The 16,300-nt window shown below is 37.9% G+C and overlaps 1 protein-coding gene across 25 annotated transcripts in view; it reads left to right on the top strand.

Moving 5' to 3' along the window:
- The window catches only part of LOC145263096 (guanine nucleotide exchange factor DBS-like), an 810,829-nt gene that overhangs the window by 294,350 nt on the left and 500,179 nt on the right, over positions 1–16,300 (top strand). For all 25 annotated transcript variants that reach the window (XM_080120019.1, XM_080120020.1, XM_080120018.1 and 22 more), the window contains one exon: positions 14–103. In XM_080120019.1, coding sequence (XP_079976145.1) covers positions 14–103 — 90 coding nt within the window. The remainder of the gene's footprint in view (positions 1–13; positions 104–16,300) is intronic.

The raw sequence follows: 16,300 nt of genomic DNA, 5'->3' as shown, positions 1-16,300 counted from the left end.
TTATTTCTTACAGGCTATGTAATGGGCGAGATGGATCTTGATTGTCCTCTCAGTGTGTTGGATGTGGCAGAAGTTCTGCAAACAAAATATGCCTTCATATCAGGTAAGAATTGTTACTTAAAGTATGATTGTGTAAAGTATATATTTGTAACAGATTGGGGCACTAAGGTAATGAAGAAGCGAGTATGTTAGCTAGATTAAATATGCAGTTTGCATTAACTAAACAAAAAGAATGTTAAAGAGATAATTTTTGAGAGGGAAAAATAAATATTTGACAAGAGGTATATAAAACACTGAACTATAATTTGGCCGCATTTCTAAACTTAAAAAACGGCACAATGTCAGAACAGATAAATAGTTTAATGACCAATCAGGGAGGGGGGTGGGGAGCGGAGTTGTAGAACAAAGGATAAAGTTTTTAGATATGGTAACGGACATTAGAGAGTTAGAAGAATCCGTGTTAGGAAGCAGAAACGTTGGACGATTCCATAATGTAATCAACAGCAGTGTGTAGAATTGGGTCGACAAAGACTTACCCAGCAGAGCGACTCAACTTGACATGCATCTGAAAATAAAGACACTTAAAATCTGTAACAAGAAGTTGTCTTGATGTTGCTTATCATCCAATGAAGTTGGAAAGATCTTTATTTCAGCGTCTTCAAGACAAGTGCCAACCGCCAGTGAACAAAAGAACTAGTGTAACGCAAGGTATGTCCCTTTGTCCATGTGCCACGCATGCATGAAGTTATTACTGTTAATGACTGCACATCAGATATGCGGTAAACTGTCTAAAACACTTTTTTCTATGCTTAAAACACTTGATCTAATTTCTTATGTCTTCATTATCTGCGTTTAGCTGTATTTTGTCTAGAGAGCTGACCACAGAACTGCCATCGCTTACCTTTGCTGGGCCGCTGGGTATATTTCCGTTCATTGCCAAGCCATTCTGAAAATGTACTTAAATAACACTCTCTTGAATTTTATATGAGCTAACTCGATCTCTACCTACCAGCATAGGGCCACAATATATAACAAGTTGCACGTATTACACTGTCAATGTAACAGACTGGGCCCTGTGGTAACAAAGAATCGAGTATGTTAGCTAGATTAAATATGCAGTCTGCTTAACTAAACAAAAAGAATATTATAAAGCCGGTTTCTCATTGTGAAGGTTATTTGCATAACGTTTCCATCGATATAATATCCAACTTTCTTCAGGTGTGTTTTTCTTAAGAACAGATGTTAGATAAATGCCGGGCAATGCCAGGTAGAAATCATTTATTTAGTTATCTGTTTATCTATTTATCTATCTATTGGTCTATCTAATTATCTATCTATGTATCGAATAACAGAGATTGAATCGTGGGAAACAATGAGTTGAGCGAGCATGCAGGTGCAGAAAGAGTCAAAGAGTCATGTTGTGACATGTATCAAACATGAATGACCGGTCAATTTGCACCGGAAGTATCTGAATGGGGACCAGACGTGACGTGTCAGGAGTTCCGGTTTGAATAAGCTGAGTTAAGTTGTAGAGTTGGGTTTGAAAATTCAAGGAAGCAAGATGGGTTGAATAGGCGGTGACAGTCTCTAAATGGATGCAGAGAAACAACACAAGTCCGAGATCATCAATTTTACTCCATGCTGCGAAAGACGAGACACCTGGGAGTGAAATAAACCATACATACATCGTCTTGTGTTTGTCTTGCATGAATGCTTGTTATAGCAGAAGCCAGTTCCCTAAGATGTTGACAAATTCCCTCAGGCAACAGCCAAAAGACAGAAGGCCATGCAGCAACAGATATGCTGTTATAAGTGTACTGTGAATTATATGTAATACACACACGCACCCACAAACACTAAACCAGTCACGAGCCGTTAAGTAAATAGACATTAATACTCACATCTTTCAACACAGAGAATTGGGAAGTGGAACGTGGTGGACATTGAATTATGTAGTCTCTACATAATCCGAGAGTTGCTTCGTATTCACTGATAGAGATTACGCAACCTTTACATCACAATTTTATCTCATGTTATACATACTCCCTCCAGGATGATGAGATGATCTTCATTTCTATGTCGGATGAACATTCTTTAAATTTATCATCAGTCAAAGATGTCCACTTTTTCTCTGAAGTCAAAGATGTCCACTTTTTCTCTGAAGTTAAAGATGTCCACTTTTTCTCTGAAGTCAAAGATGTCCACTTTTTCTCTGAAGTCAAAGATGTCCACTTTTTCTCTGAAGTCAAAGATGTCCACTTTTTCTCTGAAGTCGAAGAAAAAAACAAACAAAAGAGAAATATAACCCCCCCCCGTCTTGGTACATATTGAATTATGGTAACATTATTAATTATGGTTTTGAAATATGAGTTTACTAAAAGAGAAGAAAGAATGAAAGCAAGAAACGATTAAAGTATAAGTTTGTGTGTTTAAGAAGAAAGTGTATCATAATTTATGTTGATATTTCAGCTATGAGGTGCCTTCGATAAGTTTCCAGACATTTTTCGTATGGCCACTTTTATTGATAGCACACACATGAAACTATAGTCCCCTTTGAAGTAATCTCCTCTGGCTGCAATGCACTTGTACCGTTCCAACAACTTCTGGAAGGCCCCATGTTTGACCTTTTTCACAGTTTCTTTCATCTCCTCAATTTTCTCATAACGACAGTCTCTAAGGTTTTCCTTGAGCTTAGGGAATAACCAAAATTCATAGAAAGCGAAATCTGGACTATAGGGAGAGTGAGGAACTATCTTGATGCCCATCTTGGTAAAGTAGTCCGTGACAAGGATGGAGCACCCTTGGGACAAACTTTGCGCAATCTTCCGCATCTTCAGTTCCTCACGAATGATTGTGCGTACAGTTCCCACACTGACATCAAACTGTGCACTTATTGTCCCTATAGATGCACGACGGTCCTTATTTATGAAATTCTTTATTTGGCCAATCAACTCTGGTGTTGTAACTTCTTTACTCCTCCCACACCTCTCATCATCCCTCACAGACTCCTTGCTTCCTTGAATCTTTTATGCCACTCATAAACTGATGCTCAATTCATGTAAGATGGTCGAAAAGCAGTCTGAAGCATTCCATACGTTTCTGTAGCATTTTTTTTTCAAGTTTAAAACAGAATTTTATTGCACATCGTTTTTTTAAAGTGTCCTTACTTCCAGATTGCATTTTTGAAATTCACCAGCTGTGACAATCAGGCTTTAGTAGAATGTATTCCAATTCCTGCTGTTGCTGTTCGTTTGAACCTGAAATTATAAAAATTGGTCGGTCGTCTCATAAGATGTATAGCAATAACATACTAAATTTTCAAGAGTTTACGACAATTTTAAATACCTGTACGAAAAAAATCTGGAAACTTATTTAAGGCACAATGTATATATATATATATATATATATATATATATATATAGTAATTTATAAAATATATATGGCAATTAAGCTACACTAAATATTCTGCGTTTCATCCACTTATAGGATTCGTCAGGCTTATGCGCATAAGCCTGACGAATCCTGTAAGTGGATGAAACGCAGAATATTCAGTGTAGCTTAATCGCCATATATATTTTATAAATTACTAACTAGCTCTACCTACATATTGAGCACTTTTGAAGTAAATACTTAAAGTTTACGCATAAATCTATACTTTCGTATATTAAATTTATGTGAGTAAATGAAGTAGTTATATATATATATAATTATATATATATATACACACACACACTTTTTGTTTGTGTTATATAAGCATTAATATGTCACTACACATTCATGAGCATGTTTTGGTCAGCCATAAGTAAACGGTAATTAAAAGTGAGCATCTAAATCATGTTGCAATGTCCACATCTGTAATGACAGTATCTGAAGGCACTACAGCATTGCTTCGATCGAGGGCAAGATGACCAAATAGCGGTTCAGATGGTTTGGGTGTGCACTGAAGACAAACGACGACACAATTGCAAAACTTGTTTTTAAATTAGAAGTCACTGGGAAGCAACTGAGTGGAAAGCAAATGATAGGATAGGCAGATATTCTGCATAATGATCTTCGTGAAATCAGTCTTTACTTGAACTAAGCTGCTGATGCTGCAAATGGTGATAAAGATCCATTATTGTTGACCGCGCCATAGATCTAGACCTTTAGCAAAGAAAATAGAATGATAACTCGTCTAGCTATAACAACTATCAACAACTTCCCTCACTCTCTAGCTGTACAATTAAACAACAATTTTAAAGAAGAATATTATTTATTGCAGACTATTATCCTCATCTTTTCTTTGTTGTTTCACGACGTTTCAGCCTATTATTCCTCTGGCCTTCGTCAGGTGGTAACCGCAACGGGATAGGAACTCTGAATCTCCTGACTGCATCCTTAGTAATTACTGCCTTCCGTAGTTATTGTCGTCTCGCCACATTTTGGCCAAGTAAATAAATTAATAAATAACACTCATCTCAATAATGAATTCCAATTAAGTAATATATACTATTCGGTAAATTTTATGAGCAGAGTTTTCTTCCTAGAATTGTCCATCTGTGGAACACAGTACCATGGAGCTGCTTCCTGGCTTACTATAACATGGTCATTTTCAAATCTAATGGGAATAAGTTCTAGCCCTTCCCAAGTTCCACCATCACTGATTATGTTGTCACACCATCTACCTAACACATAATCTTTATCCTAGAGTGGTCTCTAGGCCTTGATAAGCGATGACCCCCCTCCTCTCTCAGAAAAAAAAAGATACTGTTGTTTTTTTTTGTTTTTTTTTTTACATAGGCGTCACCACTTATCAAGGCCGATAGGCCACTCAAGGATAAGGGTTAAAGAGTGTACAGTAGTCAAAAGGACAATATAGTAATCGATAGTAATGGAAGTTCAGTAAATGTGTTAACTTAAGTGGAACGGCTCATCAGAAACTTGTTCACGTTGGACTTGAAGACAACCATATTATAGACAGCTGGAAAGCAGGAAAACGGAAAACAATTCCACAGGCGTGCAGTTCTAAGAAAGAAGCTTTGATCATGAAATCTATGTTTAGGTTTAGGCACAGATAAAGAGTAGGGGGAATTATTGATAGTGTTTTCAGCTAGATGAGTGTTTCTTGTGAAAGTTTGGCGAGGGGGGACCATAGATTGAAGCTCAGTCGAACACTTCCCATGAAAATAACGATAAAGTAGAGACAAACTCGCAACATCTCTTCTGTGAGAAAGAGGTTGCAGGGAAGAGAAAAAGACATCTCCCACCAGGCCACGGAGTCTATTTTGAACCCTATCAAAGCAGGACAAGTCCTTTCTAGCTGCTCCTGCCCAGATGTGGCAACAGTATTCCATCCTTGGATGTACCTGGCTCTTATATGGATAGAGAATTGCATCAGCAGTGAGATATCTATTGGATCGATAGAAGAATCCAACCATTTTTCCAGCGGCCTTGGCAACAGATTTGATGTACGTATTCCATTTAAGATCAGGAGTAAAGGTCAAGCCCAGAAGCTTGTCAAAACTTGAGGCCTCCCCAAGACGAGAGCCATTCATTTTAATTGATGCCAGATGTGGATCAGAACGTTGATGATGTAAAGATAAAAGCTTGGTTTTAGATGCATTAAAAGTAACCAGCCACTCCTTTCCCCATTGTACAACGTGATCAAGATCAGAGGAGAGATAATCGGAGAGAACTTGGTCGTTTATTGTCTTAGATGTGCTACCATAAATGGTAGTGTCGTCAGCAAAAATGTCTACAAATGATGTAAGGATGTGATTTGGAAGATCATTAATGTAGAACAGGAAAAGAGTTGAACCCAGGATGGACCCCTGAGGGACTCCAGCATTAATACTGTGAGCTTCTGATTTTTGCCCATCAACTACTACTCTTATGAACTTATCAGAGAGAAATGATTTAATAATTGAGAAGACATTTCCAGCTATACCATAGCTGGAGATCTTGCGAAGTAAACCTTTATGCCATACCCTATCAAAGGCCTTTGATATGTCAAGAGCAATTGCCCTAGAAAGGTTGCCTCTGTTGAGAGATTCGCTAATCCTATGAGATATAACTGTAAGCACATCTGAACAGAAACCATATTGTGTGTCACTAAAAAGGTTATTTTTGCTGAGATGGTTGATTACTTCTCTTTTAACACAGATTCCAGCAATTTACTCATGACGCACAGGAGACTTATTGGCCTGTACTGAGAGGGGGATGAACGATCACCTGAATTCTTGAATTCAGGGCATACTGATGAGATTTTCCAGGGTGACGGGAAGCAATTCTCCTTAAGACAACGTTTAAACAGTTTTATAAGTATGGGCGCTAGTTCTGGTTAAAGTTTTTTGAGTACTATAATTGGAATACTGTCAGGGCCGGTTGCTTTACTGGAATCAAGGTTTTTGATTAGCTTGGCAACATCACGTACAGATATTTGTATATCACATAGCATTTTTTCTGATACAGGAGGAAATATTGGGGGTTGGCACCCTTGGTCACAAAGGGTAGAATTAGCTGCAAAGTTCTTGGCAAAGAGTTTGGCTTTGTCTGTTGCTGACGAGATTAACTCAGGTCCATTGATGATAGTTGGGATAGAGCACACGCTTCTGTTCAGGATTCCGTTTGCTATTTGCCAAAACTGGTGGGAACCAAGCCACTGCTCAGCTACTTTGGACTTGATGGACTGAGCATATAACTCTCTTGTGTTCTTACTTTCTTACAATGGTTGCTGGCAGTCCTATTACGTTGGAAGCAGTGGAAAAAGTGATTTCTGTGTGCAATAGCAGCAGCACATTCTGGAGAAAACCATGGCTGGCTGTTAGGTTTTTGCTGGAACTTTTTTAAGGGTATGAAACGGTCTATACCTACAATTAATCATTCTGTCAGGTCTGATACTATAGATGACACATCCTTTTTAAACATGGAACGCAGAGGAAGATCCGATATAAATGTACGGAAGCTATCCCAGTCAGACATAGTGTATCGATATGCTGTACGATGGAGAGGTACGTCTAAGGACATTACATTTCATTTTTATCTTAATTGATACAATTGAGTGGTTGGAAGATCCAAGAGGAGACAGAATGGAAACTGAACATAGTTCAGGGCAAGTTGTGAGGAAAAGGTTTAGGAGACTCGCATACTGGCTGTCATTGTCGGGCACACGGGTGGGTTCGTGAACAATCTGAGTAAGGTCATAAACAATGGAGAAATCAATTTTCTCAGATATGCTTTGAAAGATAGTAACTCCGCTGTTATGGGGGCGATAGAGAGTAAATATAAATGCGGTAGTGTGAGTTAATGCAACCCGGAAGCACATATAGGGTAAGTTAGGATCTTCTCTGGAGATGTCCCTACCACATGGAAAGCCATCATTTATATAGGCACATATCCCATGCCCATGGCGATCTTGGGGGTCAGATTTGGAAGTTAAGTTAGAGTATCCTTTAATTACAAACTCATTTAGGGAAATAGTCTGTCCAATGCTGGTTTCGCTTAAAAATAAAAGGTCTGGTTTAGTCTCCTGTAATTGGGCTTCAACCTCTAGAAGGTTAGAATGTAAACCCCTAATGTTGGAGAAGGAGACATGGTAGTGGGGGTCTACATTGGAAGTTGCAGATCCAGGTTTAATCGTGTATTTTTTCTTGAAACTTGTCATGATGGAATTTTGGAGTTTGTGGACTAGGTCGTCGACTTGCTTAGAGAAGGACAGAGAGGGGAAACTAAGAGAGAAAAAGGAACGGAGATTTTTTTTGTAGAACATGATAAGGTAAAGCCGTAACAATTACTCACTAATATGGCATCGAGAGGCCCCACCAGAAACTACTGCATGGTTCAGAATCCATTCACCAAATGGCAATACAGCAGCCCCAGTACCTTGCACCTGCTGATAGGACAGCCTCCTTAGTGGTTAATCCAAGGTTCGGGTCTCTGACTATCAGGCGGATAACGTCAGCCCAGATAAAATGTTTACCTCCAGCACCCTTACTAGTGACATGGCTACAAGGATAGACATAGAAACAGAAAATTTCCGCCATCTCTGTCGACTGTTCATGCAAAATACTGCCAACCTAGAAAACAGCTTTTTTTTCTCCCTTTGTCAGAAAAATCACTCATTAAAAAAATGAGGACTGAGGGACAACAGGAGCTGCCGATAACGCACACACAAAGCGTTGTTGTTAAACCATTGTGATACTGTTGTGAAACCATTGTGATACTGTTGTGAAACTATTTATATTTTGCAAGATGACCAATATGTTAAAGGTTATTTCAAGAATTAGATACTATTGCAGTTTAGTAGGTTTTTCTTGTTTCAATGCAACATGAATATGGAACAGTCCACATTGTAGTGCTAGAAACACAGCCATCATAGTAAGTGTAATGTGAACAGATATCTTGCTGCTCAACTCCCTACATAGTATCCCTGCAACTTATGGCCCTGATAGTAGCCCCCTACATTAAAGTGGCACTGCGCGTTGTTCGGGGTGAAAATGTAATAATAAAAAAAAAAAAAAGGTAGGTTTTAAAGGAAAAGCTTTTCTAACATATTAATAAGGTATACAATTAGCTATAACAAATATAGGTAAGTATTTAATTTTAAAACAATATGATTGTTTATCTTATATCTGAAGTTGAACACAGATAGAAAAAGGTGAGAAATTCTTTTTAGCAATTTCATAAGCGGCTGATTCGGTTTAGGTCATAAACATGAAATGATCCAAATCTAACAAACTTCTTTGCTAGCCACAGGTCAATAACATATTTGTTGTGTGTGTGTTTGTTTGTTTTTTCAGCTTACTTAGAATGAATTTGATGCACTGAAAAAAAAAAAATCAGATCTCGTGACGAATTATTGAATATTATTGTATACTTAATGAGGAAGAGTTATACGACCAACTGACAAACTGACTTGTCTCCCTTGACTTAAATTGACTTAAATTAAGGATCCATCATTTTTAAATAGAATATAACTGCGGATGATTTTTTGTTAAAAATACATCTAGCACATTTTCTACAGGATCATTTTTTGTAATTTTTATAATTTATACTAAGTTTGACCCGGCATGTAATTACGTAATAAGTTTTTTTTTTTTTACCTGAAAGGCGTTGGTTAAAAAGATTGCCAATATAAACAAGCCACTAGTCAACAAGAAAGAATCTGATTCGTCACGTACCAATCCTAGACTGCCAGGCACCGGTACTTGATACCGGAAGTGACCACACTAGAGGAAGTGACGTCATGAGATAGTCCATTAATCCCATGGAGGAGCGTCTCCAACATTAACTCTATGGAGCACAATAAAAGGTAAAATATTACCTGATGGATGAGAAATGGCAGGTGCTCGACTTAGCTGCAATCTATGGTCCTACCCTCCTCCTACAAAACATTCACAACAAAAACTCGTCTTATATATTATTTTCTATTTTTTGGGAGGCATCCTTTCATAATTCTTTTGCAGACTATTATCCTCATCTTTATAGTTGTTGTTGTTTCACTACGTTTCGACCAACTCATCTTCTGGCCTTCAAGGTGTTTAGGCTCTACGGTTCCAGGTGAGCATTGTCTGAAGATAGCAGTTTCAATCCTACCCGAAGCAGGTGAGAAAACGTGCTAAAAACGTGCCGAGGCAACAACTATGGAAGGCAGTAATTACTGGGGATACACTTACAAGACTCAGCATTCTTATCCCGTCGTGATTAATCACCTGAAGAAGGCCAGAGGATTGGTCAGCCAAAATGCGTCGAAATTGCTAAAACGAATTTCTCACCTTTTCCTATCTGTGTTCAACTTCAGATGTAAGATAAACAATTGTATTGTTTTAAAATTAAATATTTGTTACAGTTAATTTGGAATGTATACTAATTTCGCTATGGCATGTATGTAGTAATGTTTTCACCTGAAATGCGTTGGTTTAAAAGATCGCCAATATAAACAAGCATCCAAACATCTTGCAACTAAATTCCTCACTCATATTGCTTCCCTATAAATCTGGCTCATATCACAGTAGTCTCTTATGCTACGCTGTCAATGTGCCTTGTTTAAGCGCGAACAACAACAAAAGATAGATAACATGTGAGATAATGGCATACACAGGCAGACCCAGTCCTGTTCACTTTCAAACGAACCTCTTATATCATGAAAAGCAAAAGAATTGCTTGGAGCGGCATGGCTGCCAACCTTTGATTGTGAGAAGAGCACTGAAAAGAAAGAAGAGAGAGAGAGAAAAAAAAATAATATTAAGTGTTTGGCTTCTCTGAGATTTTTCTTATAAAAGCCAAAAAAAAAAAAAAAAAAGTTGATTTTTTTTTTTCTCCCTCCTTCCATTGTCATAATTGACTTTCTTTACAATATTTCAAATATTTTCTTTTTCTTTTTTTTTTTGGAGGGAGGGGGTATGGGAGATTTCAAAAACAGTTTGTTTTCCGCTTTTTAAGCAAAGCTTATTCAGAATTTAAAAGGGGAAAATAGCTTTCAGTTTAATAGTTGTTTACCCAATACCTGAAGTTGAACACAGAGAGATGTGAGGAATTCTTTGCAGCAATTTCGTAAGCGACTAATTCCGTTTAGGTTAGAAACAGGAAATGGTCAAAGTCTAACAGTAGAATATAGAATGCATAGGTCCAATCTATAGCCCCGCTCCTCACCAAACTTGCATGAAAAACACTCATCTAACTGAAACCACTATCAATAATTATCTCCACTCTTTATCTGTGCCTAAACCTAAACGTAGATTCCATAAACAAAGCTTCTTTCTTAGAACTGCACGCCCGTAAAACTTTTTTTCCATTTCCCTACTTTCTGACTACAATATGGTCGTCTTCAAGTCTAATGTAAACAAGTTTTTGATGAACTGTCCCCTTAAGTAATCCAATCCACCAAATTTCCACTACTAACGATTAATTGCCTCATTGACTACTATAAACACATCAATCCTTATCCTCGAGTGGCCTCCAGGCCTTGATAAGTGGTGACTACTTTGTAAAAAAAAAAAAAATATCAAGTTGAAAAGAAAGTTCTTGCGGTTTTTAACTTTTAAATTCAGATGAACATATCTCGGCTCAAAACAAAAAAAGCACCATCAGAATCAACACACTTCTGTCAACGCAAAACAAGTGTATTTATGCCAGTAACGTAAAAAATCTTACGTTCTGGTGGCGATTAAGTCGCTCAAGGCGTTTTTGATATCACTTTTTTTTTTTTAAGCATTTCTCACGCAGAAAGTTGTCAAGAGGCTTGAAAACGTGGTAGTCGGTATATGAGAGGTCTGGAGAGTATGGTGGCTGAGGCAGAGTTTCGTATCCCAATTCAGTCAACTTCTGCAGGGTCGGTTTAGCAACGTGTGGTTGAGCATTGTCGTGGTGGATAATTGGGCCTTTTCTGTTGACTAATGCTGGGTGTTGTTGTCGAAGTTTCTGATGCATTTCATCCATTTGTTGAAAGTACTTTGCTGTAATTGTTTTGCCTGTATTCAAAATGCTGTAATGGATGAGACCAGTTGCAGATCATCAAACAGTGAGCATGACCTTCTTTTGGTGCAGCTCTGGCTTTTGGACGTGTCATGGAGCTTCGTCGGCATAATTATATACTTAATAGAATATCAAATATTCTTGATATTCAAACTTAACGATGAAAATGCTTCTTCAAAATCAAAGTGTGATGAACCAAGAAAATGTTTATTTATATATAAAATGCATTTTGTCTGTGCGTGTGTGAGTGTAATGTTACCCAACACGTTGTAGTCTCAGTCGCAAAATAGACAAAGAATAGGGAAGAACTTCAACTCACTTTTTCCCGTTGTAACAATGACTCTTATTCTTATCTTTGTGGTTGTTATTTCCCCATATTTCGGTCAACTAATCCTCTCACCTTTGTCAGGTGGTTAACCGCGATGGAATAAGAATGCTGAGTTTTGTAACTGCATCCCCAGTAGTTACTCAACATTGTTATCCCATCGCGGTTCACCACCTGATGAAGGCCAGCAGATTAGTTGGCTGAAACATGGTGAAACAACTATGAAGATGAGGATAAAAGTCCGCAAAAAAAAAAAAGAATGAATACTCAAATTATGACGCCTTTTTTTGTTTCCTCATTCTCCCACCATGCATGGCATCTTATTACTGCTATAACATCACCCATGCCTCTAACTTGCTCTCAAATGTCATCCAAGTCTCTAACGTGATCGTCTTCTTTGACATGCTCTTTCTCCTTTTTATAGTGTTTTTCTTTACCAGTGATGTCATTTTGCATGGATTTGCGCATGCGTGTCCATGCTCTTTTACATGAGTTCATTCCCTATAGACTCTAAAATGGCTAAGCCAATTTTTATGCAATTTCACACATGTGCCTGGGAATGTTCTTAGATAGGTTTTGTATCTGAATACCCCCAATAAGTATCGAAAATTTATTTATTATTTAATAATCTTAGACTAATTTTTAACTTAATTTTATGTTATTACCTTGTAATTTTGGGTTTGGAATTTTTATAGCAATATAATTTCTTAATTGCATACTAAGTTTGGCAAAATCCCGGACAGCACTCCAAACACACTATCAGGGACCTCATCAGGGATGCTCCATGGCAAAATATCTTTTCACTTCCTGCTGAACACTGCGCAAATGAGACCACTGAATGGTTCAAAGCAGCAATTGAAGCACATGTTCCCACACACAAATTCTATAGCAAACCCCACTCTCCCCAATGGTCCACTTCAACTTGTGCAGCTGCCATAGCGCAAAGGCAGCATGCGTACCGCAAATTTAATCAACACAAGTCTAGTTCAAACAGACAGATGTACATAGAAGCCAGAAATAACTGTAAGAAAGAAATAGCGACAGCTAAGAGAGAATTGAATGAAACCACCCAAAAACACATGGAAGCACAGAAATTAGGAACCCGAGACTTCTGGAAAATCTACAACAGTGTATTAAATAATGGGCAATCAACAATTCCCCCACTATCCAACAATTATGAGGTTGCTTGCTCAGCAACTGAGAAGGCTAACATGCTTGCCAGACGGTTTGCCTCCAACTCCACACTGGACTCTGCTACAACCCCCTCCCTGACTTTCCTTTGCAGACGCCGCCACACTAGACGATCTGAAAATCACCCCTGCTCAGGTGCATGCTATCATAAGAAAGCTTGACACTGCAAAAGCATGTGGACCTGATCTCATCCCGGCTATGCTATTAAAAAAGTGTGCCGCCGAAGTAGCTCTAATTCTCTCCAAACTTTACAACAAATGCCTTAATGAATCTTGCTTTCCTGCCTGCTGGAAAACTGCTTCTGTAGTGCCAGTTTTCAAGAATTCTCGCGAAAAAACTGACCCAGTAAATTATCGCCCCATTAGCCTCCTACTTTTCGCCAAAATTTTTGAAACCATAATTAACCAAGCTCTAGTCCATCACCTTACAGATGCTAAACTTCTGACTGACCAACAATATGGATTTAGGCAAGCCCGTTCCACAGCAGACATCCTAACTGTAATCTCAGAACGTATATACCAGTCACTGGACAAAGTGGGAGAGGGTAGAGCGGTAGGTTTTTGACAGGGTATGGCATGAGAGTCTTAAGAAAATCAGATCATACGGCATCACTGGAAGAATACATAACATAATTAGATCCTTCTTAGATAAGAGAAAAATCCAGGTTAGGGTTAGGGTTAGGGTTGACGGTTGTACATGTACATCTAAACAATATGATATAAATGCGGGAGTGCCTAAGGGGTCTATCCTTGGACCTCTTTTATTCCTAATATTCATAAATTACCTCCCTGACAAAATTATCTGTGAGATGGGTATGTATGCTGACGGCACCACGCTCTATAACAGACACAACAGGAAAACAAATGAACACATATCTAAAGAAATGTCAGAAACACTAGAGGAAGACCTCCGACCCGTAGTGGAATGGGGACAAAAATAAATGGTCACCTTCAAAGACTAAACTTGTTTCCTTCAATAATTACAAGAAACCTTACCTACCGCCAATAGCAATGGCCAAAGACTCTTTATCTGAAAGTACATCTTTTAAACTCCTCGGTCTAACGTTTACAGGAAACACGAGTTGGAACAATTACATTGAGAACATTGCCAGGACCACTGCGAAGAAGGTGGGTTCTCTCTACCATGCTAGAAAGCTATTAATGCCTGAAAGTATCCTATACCTCTATAAGACCACCATTCGCCCATGTATGGAGTATTGTTGTCATATTTGGGCTGGTGCATCTACCACCAGTCTCTCACTCCTAGACAAGGTTCAAAAGAGAGTCGCCAATCTGATAGGTCCTGAACTGTCATCTAAACTTCAGCCTCTGTCACATCGATGAAATGTAGCATCCCTCTGCCTGTTCTACAAGTACTTTAACGGTGAATGCTCTGACGAACTGCAAGCACTTGTGCCCCCTCGACATAAATACCCCCGACAAACCCGACAAGCAGCTAAATCCCACCCCTTCACAGTAGAGATCCCTAGATGCAAGAGAGCCTTCTACTCCAGTAGTTTCTTCCACAGAACAGCTAGACTTTGGAATTCCCTTCCGGATCCCTGCTTCCCTGACTGTACTGACATGCAGAAGTTCAAGTGCAACCTGAACCGACATCTTGCTGCCTAACTTCCTACACAGTACCCCTGATGCTTATGTCCCTGATAGTAGTCCCCTACAACAAAATGGCAATGTGCTTTGTTTGCGGTAAAAATGTAATAAAAAATTTTTTTTAAATTTGTCGTCCAACACGTCAAGCTTCAAAATGATACCGATCTCACGAAAATCCGCTGCGTCTGTCGACAGTTTTAGGCAAACATACGTACATACATACATTTAAACAGGCAGGTGAGATTTATATTATATATAACAGTTCCAGTAACCGAGAGAAATCTATTCTTTACAGAAGATTTTTGCTTTGCATTATGTGGAAACTGGTATTTTCTCTATCTCTTCAGCAAGTTCTGATATTGTTTTCTTTTCTCACGATAAAATTATCGATTTGAGTAAAAAAAAAAAAACCCAAAAAAAACAATTATTAATATCAAAATATTCAGAAAATCAAACTATTTGAACGAAGGTTGTATTTGCATCCAATTTCACCGTTTTGCTTTTGTTTTTACAGTATTGGAATATTTTCAGGAAGAATTATTTCTGTTTCCTTTTTATTTTTTTTTTTTAACTCTTGGATTGCCTTACTTTAGTAGTTCATTAAGATTCGTTTTTTTTTTTTGTGTTTATATATTTTTGGAGATAAGTTTCTTTTGAGGAAGAACTTTCTTTTCCTTCTCTTTTATTGTAGCCAAGTTCTTTGAGGTTTGGCTATAAAATATTCTTCGCCTGCCAAAATGATTTTTTTTATTTGCTTTTGCTATAAAACGGGTAACGGATAAATTTGGTTTAAAAAAAAAAAAGGAGTATTCCTTAATCATTGGGTTTTCTTATCCACAATATGTACTCAAAGCTAAAGGCTGAAAGTTGAATTGGAGTGATAGCTTTTCAAGAAAAGGAAAAACAACTGTGTATATCAATTAAACAATTTTTTACTTAGGTATGTAATAAAAAATGATTTACAAAACATAAAAGATATATATATATATATATATAGAATGGAGGTTTGCGAACACGTGCTTTGAAGGAGGCACATCTTCGCCGCAGGATTTTTTCCTTTGGCACCAAAATCAACAGAGTCTATGCCATTTCTAAAATTAGTCCTTTTCCCTGTTAATTGTAGTGTGTTGTTCGTCCTGTGTAGTTCTAGGAGGTTTACCCTTCCAGGCTTTGCCTTCTCTCTTTTCATTTATTTATTTATTTATTGCAGACTGTTATCCTCATCTTTCTTAGTTGTTGTTTCACAACGTTTCGGCTAACTATTCCTCTGACCTTCGTCAGGTGGTAACCACGACGGGATAGGAACTCTGAATCTCCTAACTGCATTCTCAGCAATTACTGCCATCCATAGTTGTTGTCGTCTAACCACGTTTTGGCCAACTTTAGGTAGGATTGAAATCACTATTTTCAGGCAATTCTCACCTGGAACCGTAGAGATTCAACGTCTCTATCCACTGCGATGCATGAAACAACAACTAAAAAGGATGACGGTAATAGTCCGCAAGAAATAAAATAAATAATACTCAATTCAATAATGAATTCCAATTAAATAATAAGGGGTTCGTTTATTGCTCATTGTCTTTTCAGTAGGTATGCACAATAAATTTTTTTTTTTGTTTTACTCATGTTCACCCCTAACAAAGCATATCGCCACTGGGATATAAGAAGCTACTATTTGGTACCATGCCTAGGAAAGATTAACAAAATGTTGGTTTACATTACA

Source organism: Euprymna scolopes, chromosome 38 (genome assembly GCF_053919585.1).
Source record: "Euprymna scolopes isolate OS-2025 chromosome 38, ASM5391958v1, whole genome shotgun sequence".
Taxonomy (NCBI): domain Eukaryota; kingdom Metazoa; phylum Mollusca; class Cephalopoda; order Sepiida; family Sepiolidae; genus Euprymna; species Euprymna scolopes.
Note: the sequence above shows the minus strand (reverse complement) of the source record. Positions and strands in the feature narration are given on the sequence as shown.